Genomic DNA, 23,023 nt, shown 5'->3' on the forward strand with positions numbered 1-23,023 from the left:
ATATTGGCCAGGCTGGTCTTGAATTCCTGACCTGAAGTGATCCACCCGCCTCGGCCTCCCAAAGTGCTGGGATTACAGGCATGAGCCACCGCGCCCGGCCAGGATGTGTATTTTTAATATTATCATTTAGTTTGAGGAAAACAAACTAGTTGTTTGTTGATATAGAGATACATCCCCCGAAAGCCATTAACAAAACCCCTCAACTATCAGCTTAAAACACGTCTCTGCATTTTATTTTAAGAAAACAAAAACCTGGTCACAAAACATCTTCAGAGAACAGGATAAGTGAGGAAACAAATGAAATGCATGGGAGTAGCAAATTTGGGGCCATGGTCATTTTCAAGGGGCGGAGCTGACATGAAATCATTTTGTTCCCGGAAAAGCAAGGTTAACTCAAGCTGTGAAGCCCAGATGGCCAATAGATTTACAGCCATCTGAAGAGGAGCAGAATCCTTTCAAGAGTTGAATTATGATGACTTGTAGTATTGATTAGATGAGAACACCAACCCTGTATTCAGCAGAGAGTTAGGGAATGAGAAGTAGAGGGGAGATGGTGGTGGTGACCGTCTTTATGTAGTTTTCGAAGTCACTTCCGAAAAAGAAGATGAGGTAATAGTTGAATATGCCAGCGACGGACATGAGGAACAGGAAGAGTATGATGCGTTTCCCAAATATGTAGCCAGGGGTGCTGGAAGAGAAGGAAAAAGAAAACTGTAGATGCAGTGCAAATGACACCAATTTCACACACACAAAAATGTTACCCCTTTTAGATACATGGGGTTTAAATTATAGCTCCCTGGATTCAACAATGCTCCATTTTCCCATTTACTTCATACGAAGGATGGAAGTGTCTCAGCTATTACTAGCCATTGAACTTATTTCAAACCCAAGCGAAGAGAGCCTAGACCTCAAAACCCATTACCGCGAGGGCTCTCATGATTTCCTTAACTCCAGAGCTCCTTGATGGCCTGAAGGTGGCAGGTTCTGTTGATCACTGGGCATCCTCACTGAGCATTAGGACCATTAAGACCCTCTCTGTAGCTGCCCCTAAGGACAGACACATGTGTAATGCAGGACTGTGTTAGAAGTGAAGTTTAAATGAGCCGATAAAACCGGTGGAACCTGAAAGGTGCTTCGGCATCTGAGGGCTCATTTTATTCTCCTGAGGCTGCCTGGAGTAATTCACGTTTACATTCATGAGAGCTGGGCACCCAGCAATGAGAGACAGGCCCTTGCATTTTTGAGTGGCGAGAGAGACTTGGTTTTTGTTGTTATTGCTGTTGTTTGTTTGCTTGTTTTTGAGATAGAGTCTCACTCTGTAGCCCAAGCTGGAGTGCAGTGGTGCAATCTCGGTTCACTGCAAGCTCCACCTTCTGGGCTTAAGTGATTCTCATGCCTCAGCCTCCCAAGTAGCTGTAACTACAGGCACGTGCCACCACGCCCAGCTAACTTTTTGTATTTTAGTAGAGATGGGGTTTTGTCATGTTGGCCAGGCTGGTCTTGAACTTCTGAGCTCAGGTGACCCACCCACCTCGGCCTCCCAAAGTGCTGGGATTATAGGCGTAAGCCACCATGCCCAGCGGAGACATGTTTTGATACACTCTATCCTTCTCTCCAAGGCACTAAATCCTAAACTGCATCCACCAATGAGATGTGACCCCCTAATGGCACGCAGAGGCCACCCTGCGTCTGCCCTCCCTCTGCAGAGCCCTCCTCTGACTGCCACCATGTCTGGCCCATTGAGTGGTGCTAACAGGTTGGGAAAGTCCAAATGACTCAAGAGGTTGTTAGTAAAGATCCCGGGAAGGCACCTTTAGGCAATCAGGACCGCACAACGAGATGAGCCAGCTCAGCTCAGCAGCTAACTTCATGCTGCCAAGTGCCGTTTCCTGCCATAATCAGAGAGAGCAGCATTTGGCATCCACAGGTTTAATATTAGAAATCTTATCAATTTGAAAGGCACCCCACATGCTCATAATATAACTCATAATTTATTTTTATTTATTTATTTTTTTGAGACTGGGTCAAGCTCTATTGCCCAGGCTGGAGTGCAGTGGCACGATCTCAGCTTACTGCAACCTCTGCCTCCTGGGTTCAAGCGATTCTCCTGCCTCAGCCTCCTGAGTAGCTGGGATTACAGGCGCCTCCCACCATGCCCAGCTAATTTTTGTATTTTTGGTAGAGACAGGGTTTCACCATGTTGGCCAGGCTGATCTCGAACTCCTGACCTCAGGTGATCTGCCTACCTCGGCCTTCCAAAGTGCTGGGATTATAGGTGTGAGCCACCATGCCCAGCCAACTCATAATTTTTCTACAGCAGGAGTCTGAAACTCACTCAGCCATTACGTATCAAGCTCCTTGCTACTCAAAGTATGGTCCATGGACCAGCAGCATCAGCCCCCACTGGAAGCTTGTCAGAAATGGGAAATCTCAGGTCTCCCTGGAACCTAATGAATCAGCATGTGCATTTTAACAAGCTCCCTGTGGGACCCACTCACATGGGAAAAGCACTGCTAGCTGACACCAGCCCTGTTCCTTAGCCAGCTTCATTCTCTCCCTGTTTTCCTGTTCAGTTATGTTCATGAGATAAGACATCTTTACTAGCTCCTTACGGGGGAAAATAAACATCCTGAAAGAGGGTGTTGTGGGCTGAATTAGGTCCCTTCCAAAATTCATATGTTGAATCCTTACCCTCAGTTCCTCAGAATGGGACTGTATTTGGGGACAGGGTGTTTAAAGAGATGATTAAGGTAAAATGAACTCATATGGGTGGACCCTCCTCCAGTATGACTGGGGTCTTAAAAGAGGAGATTTGGACACAGACATGCTCAGTGGGAAGACAGCGTGAAGACACAGGGAGAAGGTGGCCCTCTTCAAGCCAAGGACAGAGGCCGCAGGAGAAACCCACCCTGCCCACACTTTGATCTTGGACTTCTAACTGCTAGGACTGTGAGAGTATAAATTCTGTGGCTTGAGCCCCCCGGGCTGCAGGACTTTGTTATGGCGGCCCCAGCAGATGAGTACAGAGCCCTCTGCTAGTGCTGGTAAGGGAAGTGAAAATAAAATAAAGAAGTCCAAGTAAAGGATATTTTTTAGCCAGAGAATAGAGGGTTCAGATAAATTAAATTGTGAAAAGTCAAATATCATGGTGGCTCAGATTTATCACACAAATGAGGCCACCATATGCTCATTACAGAAACAAGAAAAAGTGATTTGCGAAGCTGTTTTACGCTCAAGATAAAACCGAAGTGAAAAATGAAATGGCCGCGCCTCCTGATGAAATAGTGGTGTTCTTCAATTCAGGTAGGATTTTCCCAAGGTCTCAGGGCATGTGGTTCCCGCAGCATTAGGACTAGGGTGCTTTAACTCTTCCCAGGCCGTGTACAGGGTGTGGAGGATAAAAGCTCAGCTTCCTGCTCCCTTGTCTGCAGGGCTCAGGGAATGTGACCCCAGGTCGGGCACGTCATTAGCTGTACCTTTAAGTATCTCAGGTTTGGAGATGGGGCCACAGCTGTGGCAAGTGAGCATGGTGGGCAGATGCCGAACCTGCCCCAGGCTCAGGCCAAGCTGCGGAGAATCTGAAATGCTGTGAGCAGGGAAGGAAGAGCTTGGGGGCCGAGACTGGGCACACCAGGGTCATTAGCCCTTGAACGAGCAAGATATCTCTTTCATGTTTCTTTTTTTTTTATACCAACCACAGAGAATCACTAATCTTTCATTGTTTCTAAAAGTTGGTACATAATTCTAAATGAGTGAGGAAGGTCAGAATTAAATTATTAAGCATCTGTTGGGACTTCCTTCATTCTCACAGCCATCCTATGGGGGCGTATCGTGAACCTATTTTCCATCTAGGCAAACAGAGCAGAGAGCTTGCACGATTTGCCTCAGGTCCCACAGCCAGCAAGAGGCAACGCAGGTGTTCAGACCTGCCTGTGTGAGACCAGAGTCCAGTGCTTTGCACTGCAGTGACTTCCTAAGGATGCCTTCAGACTTTGGGGACTAGGATTTGGCTATTAGTTTTGAAACAGCTGTGCCCTCCACAGGCAGCATAAACTTACATGAAAACACAAAAGCATCCTGCTAAACAATTCCCATCTCAAAGGTGCTAACCACTCCTAGGATGAGGTGCCGTAGTGTGGGAGATGAGGGCGCCCATGCACCCAGAGCCCTGAGTTCCACCCAGGCGTCGTGGGTGGCTCATGCCTATAATCCCAGCACTTTGGGAGGCCGAGGCTGGCAGATTGCTTGAGTTCAGGAGTTCGAGACCACCCCGACTCAGCTCTCTGTGGCCCCCCACCAGTCACCACCCTTCTCCCACTTCCCACCCCAGGTTCTTAATGTGCACAAAATACGAGGTAGGAACAGAAAACATTACAGTCCCTTCTTGTTTTACAATTCTGTTCTTTTCAGAACTTATGGAAGTCTCACTGTAAGCCTGGTGACCTCTAAAGAAAATAAAAATTGTAAGCTCTGTGAGGACAAGATATTTCTCCTCTACCCACCCACAAATATCCAATAAATCAGGACCTCTGCAAATATTTCTGAAGTGAATGAATCATTTCTCAGAAAAGAGAAGTGAACAGCCTTCAGCGATTCCCAAACTCCAGTGTGTATAAGAATCACCTAAAGAATGTGTTCTCTGAGAATGCAGAATCATCTGAGAATGCGAATGTTCAGGCTTCCTCTGGCAGAGATTCTGATTCACAAGTCTGGGATGGGGCCCAGGAATCTGTATCTTTCATAAGCACCACAGATGATTCTAATACTGTTGTTTGGCGGGTTTCGCTTTTAGAAACAGCAGCCTTGATATCCATCTATGCTCCCTGGCCTTCCAAAAGAAGAATGTTTCTCCTCAAACTCTGGTGAAGTATCACCATACTCCACACTTGGAGGGGCCCACAGACTCTAGAACATTGATGCTGAGGAGAAAAAACAGCGAGGAATCAGTCTTCTTGCGTTTTGAGAACTAGGTCTATGTTTATTTTGGTGAGTTGAATATTTTTGGTCTTGCAATGTGCCCCTGGTTCTAGGAGACACCTTGGGTCTCCTTGGGGACAAAGGCTCTGTTATGTTCACTGTTATTCCTTCAGCAACTGACCTGGTACCTGGCACAAAGCAGGGAGCAAATATCTACTGAATGAATGTTGAGTGAATGAGGAGTGAGTGAGCAACTAAGGAGAAGGAGGAGTAGGGTAACCTGAGTTCACTGGCCTCAAGCGTTGACAGTCATTGCCTACCCACCATTGAGCTGAGAACTTCAAATTGCCAAGAGGATCAGTGGGAGCCCTGACTGAGGACAGGACTCTGAGGGATAGGAAGAGGGAGCAACCTAGTGCCCGCTAGGGAAGGTAGGTGATAAAAGGCCAAGAGTCAGTTGCCAGTTGGTGCCAGGTGCCATTGAGTTTGGGCCCAGGTGATAGCTTAAATGAATGAGGAAGAAACCAAGATTCAGGCTGGGCATCATGGGTGGCTCATGCCTATAATCCCAACACTTTGGGAGGCCGAGGCTGGCAGATTGCTTGAGTTCAGCAGTTCAAGACCAGCCTGGCCAACATGGCGAAACCCTATCTCTACTAAAAATACAAAAAATTATCTGGGTGTGGTGGTGCACGCCTGTAGTCTCAGCTACTCAGGAGGTTGAGGTACAAGAATCACTTGAACCTGGGAAGAGGTGGAGGTTGCAGTGAGCCAAGATCAGGCCACTGCACTCCAGTTTGGGCGACAGAGCAAGACTCTATGTAAGGTGAGGTGAGATGAGGTGAGGTGAGGTGAGGTGAGGTGAGGTGAGGTGAGGTGAGGTGAGGTGAGGTGAAGTGAAGGGAAAGGGAGGGAGGGGAGGGAAGTGAAGGGAGCGAAGGGTGAGGTGAAGTGAAAAGAGAGGCAGGGGACGGAAGGGAAGGGGAAAAGAGAAGAGAAAAAAGAAAACAAAGTAAAGAAAAGAAACGAACTGGGTTCAGTTAACTGCTGGGTAGTAACTGCTACAGGTGAACTAAACAGGATAGAGGAAGGGGTCAGAGAGTAAGATGAAGGGCTGAAAATAAGAGCTAGAAACTTCTCGAGGGCGTTAAAAAGGGAACTACAAAATCCTCGCAGGGCAGCCTGAAGCCTGAAGGAAGAAGCTCAGACTGGGGCATACATTGTGCAATGTCTTCCCTGCCCACTGGACCAAGGATGACACTGAACTTCCGAAGTGGACAGGGCTGAAGCAACTTCTGGAAAGGGGCAAAGGACTATCTGGGGTCCAAGAGAGAAATTCCAGGGGAAGAATCTCATCAAGCAATTCCTCCTCGGTTGGTGAGGTCAAGAACTACAGTAGGTCCCAAGGGCATTAGGTGTCTGCAGATTCCAAGTGTGACATAACCCAGGAACAGAAGGGGGACCTGGTGAGGAGGCGGGCCTAACTGAAGAAGTTCTCAACAAGTAGCTTCTGGAAGGCAGGATTGAAAATCTCCTTACATTTAACCATAGAGCCCCTCTGGCTTGCATCTATATCAGGCCGTATTTTGGTCTAGATTAGGCTTAGACATTTCTTCTAGTATCTATTACTTCTACTGATGACAACTACTCAGAGTGGTTGTGTTAAGCAGTATCTGTGTTAAGAAGGACTCTGAGGCCAGTTTTGGTCTCTGCAAGAAAGAGCACCATGATTCATTAGTAAAGCCTACCACACCCACAGGGGAGGAGAAGGGGATCTTGAACCCATGCACACAGTGGGTTACGGAGCTGGCGGGATATTCTTATTATCTAAAGCAGGAGATCAGGGAGGGACATAAGAAGTCAGGCCATTTATATTTCAATGAGGTCTGAAGAAATCTACTATTTTAAAGATTTCTTATAAACCAATCTTCTATTGTTTATTTTTGTCACCTCTGTTCGTTCCCTAATAGGAATCAGTTAGTAAAACCTTTAAAGTTAAAAGGACATGTGGGTAGGTGGACACATTTTGTCATGCTCTGCAGATTATCTCGGAATTAAAGCAGCTGTAGGATCTTAAGCAAGTGGTGACAGATGAAGAGAGGAGCAGTGACTGAGCCACATCCCTGGGACTTTGCGAGGGGTAAGATAGGGCTGCACAGGGAGCCAGGCAAAAGAGAAGATTCTCTTATTTCATTGCTAGACATTCCACCCCTACTCTTAATAAGGTAATCACATGGGAAAAGGCATGATAGAGGTTTTCCAGGGCAAAAGAGAATAAAGAATATCATTTAGGGCAGTGTTGATAAGAATAGGAGAGATAATGGAATTGTGGTTTTAGAGGATAAATAAGAATAATACTAGAGAAGAATGAAGAAAGAGATGGCACAGGGAAGGATCTGCCGAAAGAACAGTCATTCTTTTTCCAGCTGCAGCCCGGCTCGTGGTCTAACCCTGTCAAGTCCTTGAGCTTCACAGGCTCTCAGGTTTTCCAGATATAGCGCTTTCACCCGCTGACCTCCCCAGGATGTCACTGCCTTTATCACTACTGAAGGATGCTATCTAATCATAGAGCCCATTAGCCACTAGAAAGGGGTGCTATTGTAAAAGACAGAGCGGCTGTGAACATAGAAAAGAAGGGAAAATGGTGTGGAAGGCTGGGGTCGGCACCTGGGGCAGCAGCCTTGCAGAATGCATTCCTGACACCTGGACCCCTACTAGTGCATTAGGAATTGCAATCTCTAAGGAACTGATGGCATACTCTAACTCAAATGTTTCTTCTGTAAGTATCAGCATTTATGCTACTAAAATCTAGATTTCCTAATCCAGGTGTCAGGAAGGTACTGTGCTGCTTTGGGGCTTTCTGTCTGGCAACATCTATAAACAATGCAATGGTGATGCTAGTCAGTTTCACAGTCTCATGCTTGCACCTTTTTTTTTTTTTTTTTTTTTTTTTTGATGGGGTTTTGCTTTTGTTGCTCAGGCTGGAGTGCAGTGGTGCAATCTTGGCTCACTGCAACCTCCGCCTCCTGGGTTCAAGCGATTCTCCTGCCTCAGTCTACCGAGTAGCTGGGATTACAGGCGCCCACCACTATGCCTGGCTAATTCTTTGTATATTTTTTAGTAGAGACGAGGTTTCACCATGTTGACCAGGCTGGTCTCGAACTCGCGACCTCAGGTGATCCACCCACCTCAGCCTCCCAAAGTGCTGGGATTATAGGCGTGAGCCGCCGCACCCGGCTGTCATGTCTGCATCTTATTTTCCCAACATTCTTTCTGCTGGCCCCTGGAAGGTCTGTTCCTCAGGACAACTTATCACAAGGTGCAAGCGTTCATTCTCATTTCTCTAGACAAACAGTCAAAGGTTTCACTCCCAGGAGGCCTGGGAACCCAGACACAAAAAGTCATTCCAGCGCCAGACTCTGTAAGGCGGGAGTGCAGGGTGTGGGACTGCAAGGCATGTGCAGCGAACAGCACTGAAGCACCCTTTGAAAGTCAACACCATGCAGAGGAATTGCTTAATGAGAAAACTGGGCAAGTCCCCCCAGCTGTATTTTCAGTCTTCGAAGCTCAGAGAGAGAAGGATCAGAGGTCCTAGTCAGCCTTCCCCCTCCCACCCAAGGGGGTGCTACAGAGCCATGAATCTAGTAAAATATTGTTTTGAATTATCACTCTTCCTGCTCAAAAATCAGGAATCACTCCATAGTTCTTTAGTAGTCCCCGTCACCTACCTCTGCGTTCTCTCTCCTAGGTAACCGACAAAGTACTTTTGCCTCACAAACAAATACATCAGTCCAGCAAAGGCAGCAGGAACTAAGTGGAGAAATGAAAACACCTGTGTCAGTTTCGTAGCCACCAAAACATGCCGTTAGCCCAGTTTGAGCACAATCATTAGGCAATCAACATTGGTCACAAAATCTAGCAGAGGACATGTGCACTTCAGAAAAAAAAGCCCAAGGGCTAGAGGAAACCCAAGAACCTTCCTAATACTGATAATAATGACCTTATGCCGGCATCATGGCATTGTTTACAACAAACTTGTCCAACCCACAGCCTGTGGGTCACACATGGCCCAGGATGGCTTTGAATACAGCCCAACACAAATTCATAAACTTCCTTAGAAACATTATGATATTTTTTTTTTTTTGCGATTTTTTTTCCTTTAGTTCATCAGCTATCAATAGGGTTAGTGTATTTTATGTGTAGCCCAAGACAACTCTTCTTCCAGTGTGGCTCAGAGAGCCCAAAAGATTGGACACCCCTGGTTTACAAGGTATTTGCATAGCCATCATCTAACGGGAGTCCTTTCAACGTAACTAGTACCCACGTTTCTACTTCCAGCTGCGGAAACGTGGGTTCAGGTGGTCCACCAGGCTTGCATAAGGCTGTCAGCTGGTAAAAGGGGGCAGCGGGTAGGGCTTAAACCCTGAACCCAGCTCTGAAACTGGTTCTCTTAAAAGTACACCCTTCACCCTGAGCCTCCCAGCAGCACAATGTTTAACCTTTCCTGAACCAACAGTTACCGTTTAGAAAAGATCTCTAGGGAAGGAGATTCCCTTTGCATTCTAGCCTTTTGGGAAACTGCCTGGAGCAACACCCCCAATAACCCTATGAAGTCCTGAAGGCTTAGCGCTGGCAGTTAACTCAGCTGGAACTAATGTTATCTGGAGCCACAGATATAAAAGCCGTCTAAAACCTGCTGCCATTGAGGGAATACTTTTCACCTGCCGCAGTGCTCCTGGCGTTTGAGGAACTTGAGTCTCCAATCCTCCGAGCTCGCTGGTAAGGAGTGTGTTACTGTCACCGTCTGACAGATGAGGAAATTGAGGCTCAGGCCACAAGAGGCATGAGGACATCTGTCTTTTTTCTAGATCATCCCTGAGCCTGGCATAGTGCCTGGCACATACGGGTTTTCAAAATAATATTTGTGAAATGAATGAAAATAAGGCCAGTGAAGGGGTGGAATTTGAAACCAGGTCTTTCTGATTACAAAACTTTATCACCGCCACCCGCATTATCAATAATAACATTTGTTGCGCTTCAGTTGTTAGGCGGAACCGTATGAAATGCTATTTTTGTAGGTCATAAATAGTCAGATATTGGCAGTTTTACACGGCTCAATCTGGTATATGCCAAGCACTGTGTTGGGAGTTTTATACATATCATTTCACTCACCATAGGAATGCTACTAGCTAGACCATGGGCCTGTTTTACAATAAGGAAACTGAGGCTTGGAAAAGCGGAGTAACAGCCTGGAGTCACACACCAGCAATGAGCGTCCTTGGATTTGCCTCCAATCAGCCACTCCCCAAAACCCATTTCTTTCCACAGTTCCTCCTGCCTTCCAAAATGCTACTGTTATCTGGCAGATAAGAAAATCAAAGCAAAAGAGAAACTGTGAGTTTCGGCTTTCTTTCTTATTTATTTATTTATTTAGAGATGGAGTTTCACTCTTGTTGCCCAGGCTAGAGTGCAATGGTGCTATCTTGGCTCACCGCAACCTCTGCCTCCCAGGTTTAAGTGATTCTCCTGCCTCAGCCTCCCGAGTAGCTGGGATTACAGGCATGCACCACCACGCCCAGCTTATTTTGTATTTTTAGTGGAGACAGGGTTTCTCCATGTTGGTCAGGCTGGTCTTGAATTCCCGACCTCAAGTGACCCGCCTGCCTCGGCCTCCCAAAGTGCTGGGATTACAGGCATGAGCCACTGTGCCTGGCCCATGCTATTCTCTAAAAATCGCAAAACTGTCACACAATCACAATTTGCCTTGGGCGAAGTTTTTCCTATGTTGTACCATCTCAGTGATTCTGCTTCAACTTATTGGTCCATTTTTCTTTCAGTGGGAACCCAATTGAACATGAGCTAACAGAGATTATGGGTGGAAAATGACCACTCAAACCCCTGTGCAAGGAAGGTGGGTGCCTCCTGCAGGGAAGTGGGCTGCTGGCATCAGGAGGGTACAAATCCAGGCTCTAAAATTCTGATGTTCGTGCAAGCCATTTGTTCCTCTGGGACTTGAGCTTCTGCTCTATGAAGTGAGGGATTTGCACTAGAATTATCTTTGGGTTTCCTTTCTGCTCAAAAAAATTCCACAATCTGTTTATTCATAAGAAATCATGATTATCAACCAAGGTTTACTGATGATTTTGTCTGCTGGCAATGACAAAGCTTGTTTTGACAGGAAATACGTATTTCCAGGGCTACGAAACACCTTCAAACTCCCACTGTATTTATCTGGTTACAGCAAGTCCGCATTCATCTAGATCAAACATCATCTAAGACATGAAAAGAACTGTAACTCCTAGTAAGAGCATAGTTTGACTTGATTTTTCGAGTAATGCGAGACATGTTTCCTATTTAACTGAGGATAGAAAATAGGAAATAAATGGTGAGCTTGCTGACAGCCTTCTCAGCACAGAAGGAGTGCCACGTGGTGTCCCTTAAGTGGTTTCTGCTGCAGCCTCACCTCTGCTCTGTCACTGAACTTAGTTCTTTTCCCGCATGGCGCTTCCCACCCTTGTCATTGTCTTCATTCCCTGACTTCTGTGGCCCATCTTGCCAGCTGGCCTGTGCTTCACCGCCACCTCTTTTATTTATCACTGTATATCTAGGCACAGGGCTTGGCACAGAGTAGCTCTTCAATATATATTCATTACGTAAATGAATAAAGTAAGAGGATTTTTGTGAAAAATTCAGAATTTTAAGCCAAAAGACCCAGGCACTCATTCTGCCTGTGTTATTCACCAGCTGAGTAGCTGAAAGCAAGTTACTTCATCTCTCTGAATCAAAGTATCCTGAAAGGTAACAAGGGACATAAGAGCCACTCTACCTACTTTATAGAGCGGGGAGACAAAAATAAGTCTTACATAGTTCATCATGGGACTCTGTGGCCTTTCTGCCTGTGCCCTCCAGGGCCACAGAAGCTGGCCAGTTCATGCCCATCGGCCACCAGGCACAGTGCCAGGCATGGCCCCGAAAGGGGACCAAAAGTATGACTGATTTTCACTCAATGTTAAATCAACTCTGGAAGTTGATCTGTATTTCCAACTTGCTCAAGTCAAGCCTGTGGGCTGCTGCTAAGCGTGGGACAGCCAGGGATGTGGCATCCAGCCCGTGGCTCAGTGGAAACATGCCTGAAGGAGGGCCACCACACTGGAAGCTTATCAGCAGAAGAGCCCAGTCACAGTGGCCCCAGAATAGATCCCTCAGGCACTCTCATTTATAATGCCCTTGTATCTGAACTAACACTGCTTAAGGATTCTGAGTCACATTTAGCCTTAAACCACCCTTGTCAGCACAGCAGCTCTCAACCAGCCACCAGGGAGCAAGCATTAGCAATGCATTATCACATGCGCTCTGCACGGGCGCAGAGCATGCCTGAAACACAGCCTCCCGAGGGCTCTCACCTCTCCAGGGCTTCACAGATGGGAGCCAGGGGTCAGGCAAAGTCCTTTCAACAAAAAGCCTGCCCTTTGAACCTCCTTGAGATGCACTTTATAGAAGGAGAATGAACAAAGGGAAGTCTGAGTTACCTTGGCTGCAAAGTAGCCCCGCAGACCAGAGCACAGCGAGGAAAGTGGGGTACGCATCTACACAGTTCTGACTGCAGAATAAATAAACAAGGAGAAAAACAATCAGATACCAAGTTACTGCAATATGGTCTGAAAATTACCTGAAAGTTGAAGTTAATCATCATCATCATGTATGAAACATAAATCCCATTCATAATTCCACTTACATCTACCCAATAAGATGGGGCAGCCAGCTGCCACCTGGGAAACAATGGTATAAAGCAAACACATGTTCATAATCCATTAACTCTGTTCCTACGGTGATGCGTAAGGGAGACTTGGTTTCTTGATGTATTCCTTTGGCAGGGTTCCTGTTCCTGGCAGTGCACCTGTGCTTCTTGGAATTGAAGAGTGAGCAATGCAGACAGAGGATGTGGCCACACTGGTGTGGGGGTGGTGGGGGAGGGAGAAGAGCCCAACTAAGGAAACTTTTCTATCAGATCCACAAATCAGCCCAGGCCAGCAAGTCAGGCTGAGCAAAGAAAGGTGATCTTCAAGCATTAAAGACACCAAGGTCAATTCAAAAAAGCTGGTGCTCAGAAAGTTAGCTTACTGAGTGGGTGATCACTGTGTGCTGGGCACAGTCCTCACTCCCTGGAGAGTTCTCACTCTACCATGGATGTTTCACACCCATCCTCTCTTAACTCACCATATTCCTGTGCGTTCACATGACGATTGTATGAGTTTCCTCTTGCTGCTGTAACAAGTGGCCACAAACTGAGTGGCTTAAAACAATATGCCTTATAATCCCAGCACTTTGGGAGGCCAAGGCAGGCAGATCACAAGGTCAGGAGTTCAAGACAAGCCTAGACAACATGGCGAAACCCTGTCTCTACTAAAAATACAAAAATTAGCCAGGCATGGGGGCGTGTGCCTGTAATCCCAGCTACTCAGGAGGCTGAAGCAGGAGAATCACTTGAACATGGGAGGCTGAGGTTGCAGTAAGCCGAGATGGTGCCAGTGCACTCCAGCCTGGGCAATGGAGTGTGATTCTGTCTTTCAAAAAAATTAATTAGAATTAAAATATACACGTGAACAGAGTCCAGGTCCAATTCCTTTTAGCTCTCAAACCCTGACTCAGCAGTGCCCTCGTGGGAGATGGGTGAAGGCAAGGCCCGTTAATTAAGGCCAAGTCTGAGCCGATCTGCCTGGGGTATCTGTTCAGCAGCTGCCCCAGAATCTTGAGCTATCTCTATCAGTCAGCAGTTGTGTTTTATGCTAAAAATACTTGCATCTGTCTTTTTAATCCACCAGTATCATTTGTCCTTCATGCTATTTTTCCTTGATAGCCATGGTCACTAAACATTTATGATCCCACACACCATCAACCAAACATTTTGAGCATGCAACCTTGTAACAAGTATATTTGCATATAAACTACATACACATACTACTGTCCGTGTATATGTTAAAAATGAGTAAAGCTTCATTTCTTCCTGCAGCCTCATGGGTCATCTTGTAACCCTTTTCAGTGTTCTTGGATGCCCCTGGGGAAGCTGCTCCTGGGACGACTTTCTCCTAGAATAACACACAACCCTATTCCCAGTGGTTTCCTGACACAGGCAAACAGACCAGCTGCCTCTGGCTTTTGCCAGCATGTAGCTGCCTGCTGCATTGATCTTTGGCCCTTTTTATAACCCAGACAGGCACACAGATACATGAAGAGGGCTTCCTCCCTCTGCAAGCCCAGGGAGGAAGTGGTCTTTGTAATAGAACCTCAGAAGTATCTAGACAATTTTTATCTTACGGAAAACTCTCCACCCTGCCTGCTTAGTTCCTACCTTTCCATGGCTGGCTCTCCCCTCCCTCATCCTTCACCTTCCCTCTCATGGAGGTTGAGTGTACAGACCCGTGGGTTTTGAGGGCTGGGCTGAAGCACCCACACAGTGGGGATGCCTGAGCGGCAATAAGCACCTTCCACTATCCTCTTACACTTTTCATCTCTGGAGCCCCACAACGACTGTGGAACTTCCAAACGACCTTCCCAAATGACACAGCACAACCACCAACCAAAGGGCACTTCTGTAATCTGGAGGCTGGCAACCAGTGAGGCCAGGTCTGAGTACCATGGCTTCTTAGAAACAGAGCTGTTCACTCCTGGGGGAACATGGCAGAAACTACACAGCCTGGCCTGCTCCATTTCTTCTTCATTGCCAGCAAAATGGAAACCTAACTTCTAACCACAAACAGTGAAATCGCGCCATAACTTCTCCAAACTGGCTGAGCTGAGGAGTCCATAGGAACACAACGTGACCAGTGAGAATGCAGTCACCTGGCAGAAGTTTCTCTTTCCAAACTGATAGAGCATAGTAGGAATGCTGTCTTTGGATTTCGTCTGGGGAGAAGTTTTGACCTTGCCTCATCAGAGACACCTCCTTTGCACCTCTTGCATGTGGATGTGTCCGAGGTGGGACCCTAGTATTTTTCTCTGCAGATGGTGCAAAGAGGCTGACAGCAACCGACACAATTTCTGTACTCTCCTCCAAATGGTTTTCAAATGTCTTAAATCACACCTTTCAACATCTTAAGTTAGTTCTGAGAATTAATACATGGAAGGCCTAGATGTTAAAATAGAAACCTCTCTATAATCAGTTTAGCAAAGGATTTCCTTGAGCTTGGACTGCTGGAGTAGCCCTGGACGGAAGTGCTTGGGAGAAGGGAGTGGAGCCCAGAGCATGTGGGAGCATGCAGAAAGAGGGAGATCTGGGTGGCCCGCTGCAACAGCACTGTGAGTGTTCAGGGACTGTCTGAAAGGAAAATGCCCAAAGAGGGCAAGGGGCCAGGCGGTCAGACTGTGACTACCGTACTAATGTGTTCAAGAGCGGCCCAGCAATTTCGGAGCGGAGGGAGGGAGCTGAGGAGACGCTCCTTCCAATTCCCGCTTGCCTACACCTCACTGAAACAATTAAAAATACCTCGATGAGGAGGACTGAAGAGAAAGTATATCGGTGAGTGTGATGTAGGCCTGTTCAGTCGAGATCCCTTGAAGCCAGTTTAATTCACGGGAAACCAATGGTACCGCTGAAGGGGAGCCTCCCTCCCATGGTGCCAGCAGCGAGCCCAGGGACTCCAGCCCTGCGGTGTGAATCTTTGTCCTGCGTTTGCACCATTCTTGGCATTCTGAATGCATTTTTCTTGGGTGACCATGACTCCCCCTTTGGAAGGATCTCTGGGGACATCAAAGTTGCTCGTGGGCTGGAACTGAAGGCCAGCTCCTCCCTTAGCTCCCTAGCATGAGGCCTTCCTCTGTGACAGGCCCCTAGTCCGTAGTCCATAGTACCCAACACACCTACCGCTGGCTGAGCCTTGAAATACACTCTCCATAAAGGAGAGAGGAGGATTTGAATAACATTCATTCGGATTTGCATCCTGAATAGATTGCACCCATCTTTAGGAGCTGCTCAGGTGTTTTCGAACAGCCTTTTTATTCAAAGAAAAGAATGAGAGAGGGGGAAAGCACCTGTGTAATGTCCCCATTCTTTTTGTTCTTATTCTAGTTGCTCAAGAAGCCCCTGTGTTAGAAAATGCACTGGTGTCACCTCCAGACTTCCACCTGCAGGAAAGTGAGGGGCAGGTGAGTTGAAGGCTGTCACCAGCGTGTCCTCCTGTGGCTTCTGAAGACTGGTGAGTCATGGCTGGTGTTCACAACAACACCCCTGGTCTAACCCCACAGGAAATAGGTCAACTTCCCTAACCAAATGACTCCCTCTGATCTTTCTGAAGCTGCAGAGATCACACCTCACTCCGCCAACGCGCCCCATATCCCCACTCCCTTTCTTTTGACACTAGCACTCACTAAGATGAGGAAGGGTGTCCACAAAGCCTCTCTGGTGAAATCCAACCTTCCTTAGCTCCCTGGCGCTCAGAAAGTTGGCTCAGACAGACATGTGGTATTAAGGGTGTCATCACTCCTAGAAGGAGATCCCCCTGCCCTTGCCCCCACCTGTTAGCAACATCAGGGTTTAGACTCACTTGGCAGTGTAGACTCGCTCAAAGGCAAATGTTCCCGTCCTCTGGAAGCTCCTCCCATTCTGGGTCCTGCTTTCATGCTCCACCTTATGGGCAAAGAATCCTGCCAACAAAAAAGGTTTGCATTTGGTTCATTGTGGGCATGTTCTGGAGCCTGTTACTTCCTTGTTTTACTACAATGTTAAACGCCTCCTTGACTTGACCTCCAAACAGCCCTAAATGTCCTCCATCAACTGTCATTTAGCAGAAATGTACTCAGCAGCTGCTCTCTAATGAACGCTGTGTTTGGTGTTGGAAACGCAGTTGTGAGCAAGGCACGGCCCCCACTTTCCAGGATCTTACAGCCTAAAGGAATAGACAAACAAGGAAAGCAGGTGTTCCACACAGCAGAGCAGTCATGCCAAGATAAGATTGAGTACACGGTGCTTTCAGGGTCAAAGGAGGCAACTTAATTCCATGTTGGGTCACAGAAGGATTCCTAGAGGGAATTACACCTAAGATAAATTCTGAAGAACAAGTAGAAATTAGCCAAGCAGAAGGAGGGAGAGGGGCCACTCTACATTAGGAGAACAGAATATGCAAAGGTCCAGGGGAAAGAACTGTTTTGGTTCAGAATGTCCAGCCAAGGAGGGGAAATGGAGGCTGCTGGGGAGAAAGTGGGATTTGGTAGAACCACAGACAAGGCCAAAGAGGGAGGTGATGAATTGTTCTTTCAATGACATGTATCTATGACCACTTGCCACGTGCCAGACATTTAGCTTGCACCCAAGAACAAGACAAAGAGCCTTGGTTTGAGAAACTGATGCTCTGGTGAGGACAGCAGAGGAGGAAACAGATCATCCACAGTAAGCAAAATACATAAATTGAAATGATACAGTGTGCTGAGCTATGGGCCAAAGAAGGGCATGGTAAGGGGCCATTTGATGCATGCAAGAGGGTGGGGGCGTGAGCCCCAATGACAAAGTAATAACTGAGCCTGGGCTTCAAGAAGATGACCATTGAGATTTGCACCTGGGCCTAGCAGGGTGACTGTGACCTTGCTGAGAGCTGTGTGAAGAAATTCAGAACTTAGTTCTGTCTGAGAACAACAAGGAATTACTGACAGGTTTAAGCAGAGGAATGTAGTCATCAGAAAGCCACCCTGTCTTTAGTGTGGCAGGTACTTAGCAGAATCAGATCCAGGAACGGGGGATAAGATAGGAGTCGACTGAGGTGGTGGCGGTGGGGTGTCAGAGACGCCAAGGAGACACAGTCTGGAGGGTTTGACTATAGATTGGATGATGGGGGGTGAAGGTCTCTCTCCCCTCTCTCCTCTTCTATTTTATTCCTTTACTCCTTTTTCAAGAGTGAAAAGGGGATATATGTGATTGTCAGGGATCCAACCACAGGGTTCTTTTCATCAATTTCATATTATCCTCCTCAAAAGACATTAAAAGGGTGCTTTATTATGTATAGGAATAAAAGCCTTTCATGTTTTTCTTTTTGATACAAATAACACTCCTTCTGTAGGAATGTGCCCACTTTAAGTGTATCTGTAGGGTCTCTTGCATAAAGGAAGGGCCCACCTCATCCCAGGCAATGTGATGGGCACTTGCCATGTATTCTGTCACTGAGTTTTGCACCCAGTCTTTGCAGTGGGTAGTACTGTTCCCACTCTGTAGGTAAGAACCCTGCGACCTTCCAGAGTCACCCCGCCACTGGGGAGCGGTGCAGCCGGGACTTCAAACTCTGCGGGTCACATGGTGATGTGTTTCTCCTCTTGCTGTCACCGTGAAGCTCCCCGTGGGATTTCATCAGTTCCACAGGGTTGTTTTTTTTTTTAAAGAGACAGAGTCTCACTCTGTTGCCCAGGCTGGAGTGCAGTGGCGTGATCTCGGCTCACTGCAACCTTAGCCTCCAGGGTTCAAGCGATTCTTCTGCCTCAGCCTCCCCAGTAGCTGGGACTACAGGCATGCGTCATTCACACCCAGCTAATTTTTCTAATTTTAGTAGAGACGGGGTTTCACCGTATTGGCCAGGCTGGTCTCAAACTCCTGACCTTGTGATCCACCCGCCTTGGCCTCCCAAAGTGCTGGGATTACAGGCGTGAGCCACCGGGCCCAGCCAGTTCCACAGGGTTTAATACACCTGTCCATTCCAAAGATCTGTTTTTGCCAGAGTATGACAGAAGATCCTAATTGTTTTCTTTCCAGAACCCAAGATGGTGTTCCCTGCCTCTGAACACATAAACAGGGCTAGTATAATCAGCCTTCTGTATCTGCAGGTTCTGCATTCCTAGAGTCAACCAACCACTGACCAAAAATATTAAAACAAAACAAAACAAAACAAAAAACATTTTGTCTGTACTGAAAATGTATAGATATTTTTCTTGTTACTATTTTTTAACAATACAGTATAACAACGGTTTACATAGCATTTACATTCTATCAGGTATTATAAGTAATCTAGGCCACACACAGTGGCTCATACCTGTATTCCCAGCACTTTGGGAGGCAGAGGCAGGTAGATCACCTGAGGTCAGTAGTTCGAGACCAGCCAGGCCAACATGGTGACACCCCGTCTCTACTAAAAATACAAAAATTAGCCAGTTGTTGGGGGAGTTGGGGGGGGGGGCTGTAATCGCAGCTACTCGGGACACTGAGGCAGGAGAATCACTTGAACCCAGGAGGCGGAGGTTGCAGTGAACTGAGATTGCACCACTGCACTCCAGCCTGCGTGACGAGAGTGAAACTCCATCTCAAAAGAAAAAGACAAAACAAGTAATCTAGAGATTACTTAAAGTATATGGAGGATGTGTGTAGGTTAAATGCTAATACTGTGCCATTTTATATCAGGGACTTGAGCATCCATGAATTTTGATATCCAAGGGAGGTCCTGAAACCAATCCTCCAGGGATAGGAGGGATGACTGTATTAAAAGGCAGACGTTATTTCTGCAACGAGCAGCACCACACGCTGTAGTTCTCTGCCTCTGCCTCTCTTCTTTCCCTCCTTGCTCAGAGAACCAAGCCCCTTCCTTTTCTTTAAGGCTGTGACCTCTACCTGCGATCTTGACCCTGTCCATGCCACTGACTTCAAGTCTGTATTTCATTGCTCCTTCTCCCATTTCCAGAATCTTTAATATCCTATTCTCTCCTTTTCTTTATCCTGGAAACACCCACAGATCTTCCCTACCCTTTAAACAAAACAAAAACAAACCTGCCTCAGTCCAACATTCCACTAGGGTTTACCTCTCCTTCCTTCTAAGCTAAACTTGGAAGAGTTGGCTGCCTTTGTCTACTCCTCACCGCCCCCTCACTCCCCAACCTCTTGTCATCCTGCAGTATGCTACAGAAACAATGCAGGCAAAGACCATAGACACACTTATCGCAGCTAGCTGCTAACAGTAAGCCAAAACCAGTGTGAGAGAGACAAAGACACAGATAGAGAGATAGCTGCAAACCCTTGGGAGGCATCTGCTGTAGGTGGGCCCGGCTAGCTACTTTATATCATCTTGTGCAAGACCTTCAGCAACCACATGTGGAGGTTATCAATCACTCCACTGCTCAGTGAAGGAAACTGAGGGCCAGAGAAGTTAAGTAAGTTTCTCAACAAACATAAAGAGATCTTGAGATTTTAGTTAACCACAGAGTTAATATGAGTCAGCAATGACACATGGTTCTCGAAAAAGTAACTCATACGTAGATTATTCTAACAGAGTTGGAGTCTATATCTCAGGAACAGCTTCCCTGTACAGAAGACACCTATCTGCATAGGTATTCTTAGAAAGAACACAGGAAGAGGAGAGGTGACCCAATGGCAAGGGACTCCAGAAACAGTAGACTGAAGTGGGGGATGTGACAGCTGACACTGTAAACACAGAAAGAACAGGCACAGTCTAAGTGATTTTAGGGAACAGCACCAGGACTGCTGGATAAAAGGCACAGGGCTGCAGATTTCAGCTCAACATAAGAAAGAACTTCTTGAACAGTGAGTGCTTGAATGAATGAATTGGAGGCAATATGCATGGAGCAAGTGTCTACTCTCTAAAGTCAGATGATTAGGTTTTAATCCCAGCTTCGCCACTCCTGACCTTGGGACTTGCAACCAACGGTCCAAATTCTCCATGATTCACTTTGCTTATCTGTAAAACAGGAATAAATCATGTAGTATGTATTTCTAGGCTGGACTCACGCCTGTAATCCCAGCACTTTGGGAGGCCGAGGCAGGAGGATCACTTGAGGTCAGGAGTTCGAGGCCAACCAGGCCAACATGGCGAAACCCTGTCTCTACTAAAAATACAAAAATTAGCCGGGCATGGTGGCACATGCCTGTAGTCCCAGCTACCCAGGAGGCTGAGACATGAGAATCACTTGAGCCTGGGAGGCGGAGGTTGCAGTCAGCTGAGATTGCACTACCGCACTCCAGCCTGGGCGACAGAGTGAAACTCAATAATAATAATAATATATTTCTTTATTCACTTGCATACACTTATAAAGACCTGTCTTTGTGCCAGGCAGTGTCCTGGGTGCAGGGGACTAAAGCAGGGAACAAAACAGGTACAGTGAAGGAAAGGTCAGCCTACAGCGACCCCTCCAGTCTCTGCAAAGGCAGTTGCGTGAGTGGGTAAGTGCGAGGATTAAGTGCTGCAAAGATTACATGAGATAATACTAAGCACCGCAGGAAGCACCATTCTTCACACAAGGCAAGCTTTCAATCCATGCAACAATTGGAAAGGCAAGCTTGGAAGGTGGTGAGTTTTCTGAATACTGCAGTGTTCAGGAAGAAGCAGCTGTGGGGGTTACTATAAGGAAGATTCCTGCTTTGGGGGAACTTCATGAGTCTATGATTCTGTTTCTAGAGCCTATCAAACCCCAGGTTGGATGGAAAAGTCTTCCAATATGGTGCTTGTGAGGTTTCTTGTGAGTGTGTGTATGTGTTGGGGTAGAAATAGTAACAGCAGCTCCCTTTCCCTCCTTAGCACTAGATTCACAAATCCTTATGACTGCAGGGCCATAATGTCGCCAAAACTTGGAGGAGGCACCTGCCAGCTCCCCCTCAACCAGAGCAGATGCGGAACAGCCTCCTGCAGGAGGGCATTCTTCCTCTGCCATCACTAAGTGTAGCTCGGGGGCACTGAGCCCCTCCCCTCAGTTCACATTTCTTCCTAATCACTTTCTCCAAATACAGTATGTGCTTCCCAGGTTTGCATCACGTCCAAGCTGCTGGTATCTTGGCTGGAGAAGTTGGAGGCTCTCTGCCTGCTACTCATAAGAAACGCATCTATGTAATTAAAACTTGCCCTAAGCCCCAAATTGGGGAGACAGATTTGAGCCCAACTCCTGTCTCCTCGCTGGCCAGCCCTGCAATGAAGCCTTTCTTTTCTCAAAAGCCAGTGCCATAGTATTGGCCAATGAGCCCATTTGCTGCATTCTCTGGGAAACCAAGTTTCGATAGTTCTGGTCCAGGTTTCTTAGAACAATGTATTTTAAACTCGTTCTGTTTTTCCAAATCTGCATTCTGCTGGATCAAGCTGGAGAGGGTTACAAGTTGGAAGATCTTGATGACTAAACAATGTTTGAAAGGCAGAGGAGGACATTGCACTAGGTGGGCCGGCTCTGCCCAATCACAGAAAATCAGGCTCTCGAAGTACAGAGAGAGTGCAGGGCCCAGGGCAGTCACGGGCGCATGTGGGACTGTGCCTCACTGTCTTAGGACACAGACTGGGTGCAGTGCCTGGTAACACCATGGAAATCTTTCTTTAACTAACAGGAAGTGTTCACAATGGCATTTTAGGGTATGAGGAAGAAGAAAGGCAGGGTTTTTGCATATTTTTTTTGAATTCTGTAAGGTAGGTCTATGGTTGCAACATTGAGGTGAATTAGAATTGCAAAAAGAGGCTTGGACATACATCTGGATCTTTGGGATTACCTAAAAACTCACAGTTAAAAACAAATAGTTGTGTTACCTCCCAAGTTATTGAATATTTTGCCACCTCCATTGAGAGGTATATGAGGGGTTTTTCTGTGGTTTCATTGGGACCACAGAAATTCTCTTACTGAGCACAGGCAGGAGAACTGTGCAAAGTCACTCTGACCACACATTGCCTCAGCTGGCTCCCAAGGGGCAGCTGTGACAATGGAGGGACAGAGGCAGTGACGTGCAGGCCATCACACTCCAGCCCAAAAAATTAGCTCCCTGCTGGTCCGTGCTGGTATCTCCTCAACCAGGAAGCCCCCAGCACACTCATCACTTCCAGGAACTCTGTTAGTGAGGCCACTGTGCCCTGTGGTCTCTAAAAAGTCTAGATCTCCAGACTGTGGCTGTCAGGACTCAGACATCTGGCCATCTTTAATCGTACCTCCACCTCCCACTTGTCCCACAGAAGAAGACTTAATCCTATCTGTCAAAAAGAATTCGAAATCTCACACCCACCTCAATCTGAACAGGGTTTGCTAAACCATGATGGCAAAGCCCAGGATAAAGCCCTGGGCAGAACAGGGCCAGTTCCCTAGTGCACTTCCATTAGGAGAGGTGAGGAGAACCTGTCCTTGAAATGGAGAGCTCTGAAGCTTCCCCCAGCTCAGCTCT

General features: G+C 47.0%; 1 protein-coding gene across 1 annotated transcript in view; it reads right to left on the minus strand.

Annotated features, from left to right (window-relative positions):
- Positions 1-206: 206 nt before the first annotated feature.
- Positions 207-23,023, minus strand: part of ALOX5AP (arachidonate 5-lipoxygenase activating protein) — a 46,526-nt gene continuing 23,709 nt past the window's right edge. The window contains exons 3-6 of the mRNA XM_017865961.1: positions 16,458-16,557; positions 12,447-12,517; positions 8,646-8,727; positions 207-688 (exon numbers count right to left, since the gene is read on the minus strand). Coding sequence (XP_017721450.1) covers positions 526-688; positions 8,646-8,727; positions 12,447-12,517; positions 16,458-16,557 — 416 coding nt within the window. The 3' untranslated portion in view covers positions 207-525. The remainder of the gene's footprint in view (positions 689-8,645; positions 8,728-12,446; positions 12,518-16,457; positions 16,558-23,023) is intronic.

This window comes from Rhinopithecus bieti, unplaced genomic scaffold (assembly GCF_001698545.2).
Source record: "Rhinopithecus bieti isolate Rb0 unplaced genomic scaffold, ASM169854v2 scaffold_81659, whole genome shotgun sequence".
Classification (NCBI taxonomy): domain Eukaryota; kingdom Metazoa; phylum Chordata; class Mammalia; order Primates; family Cercopithecidae; genus Rhinopithecus; species Rhinopithecus bieti.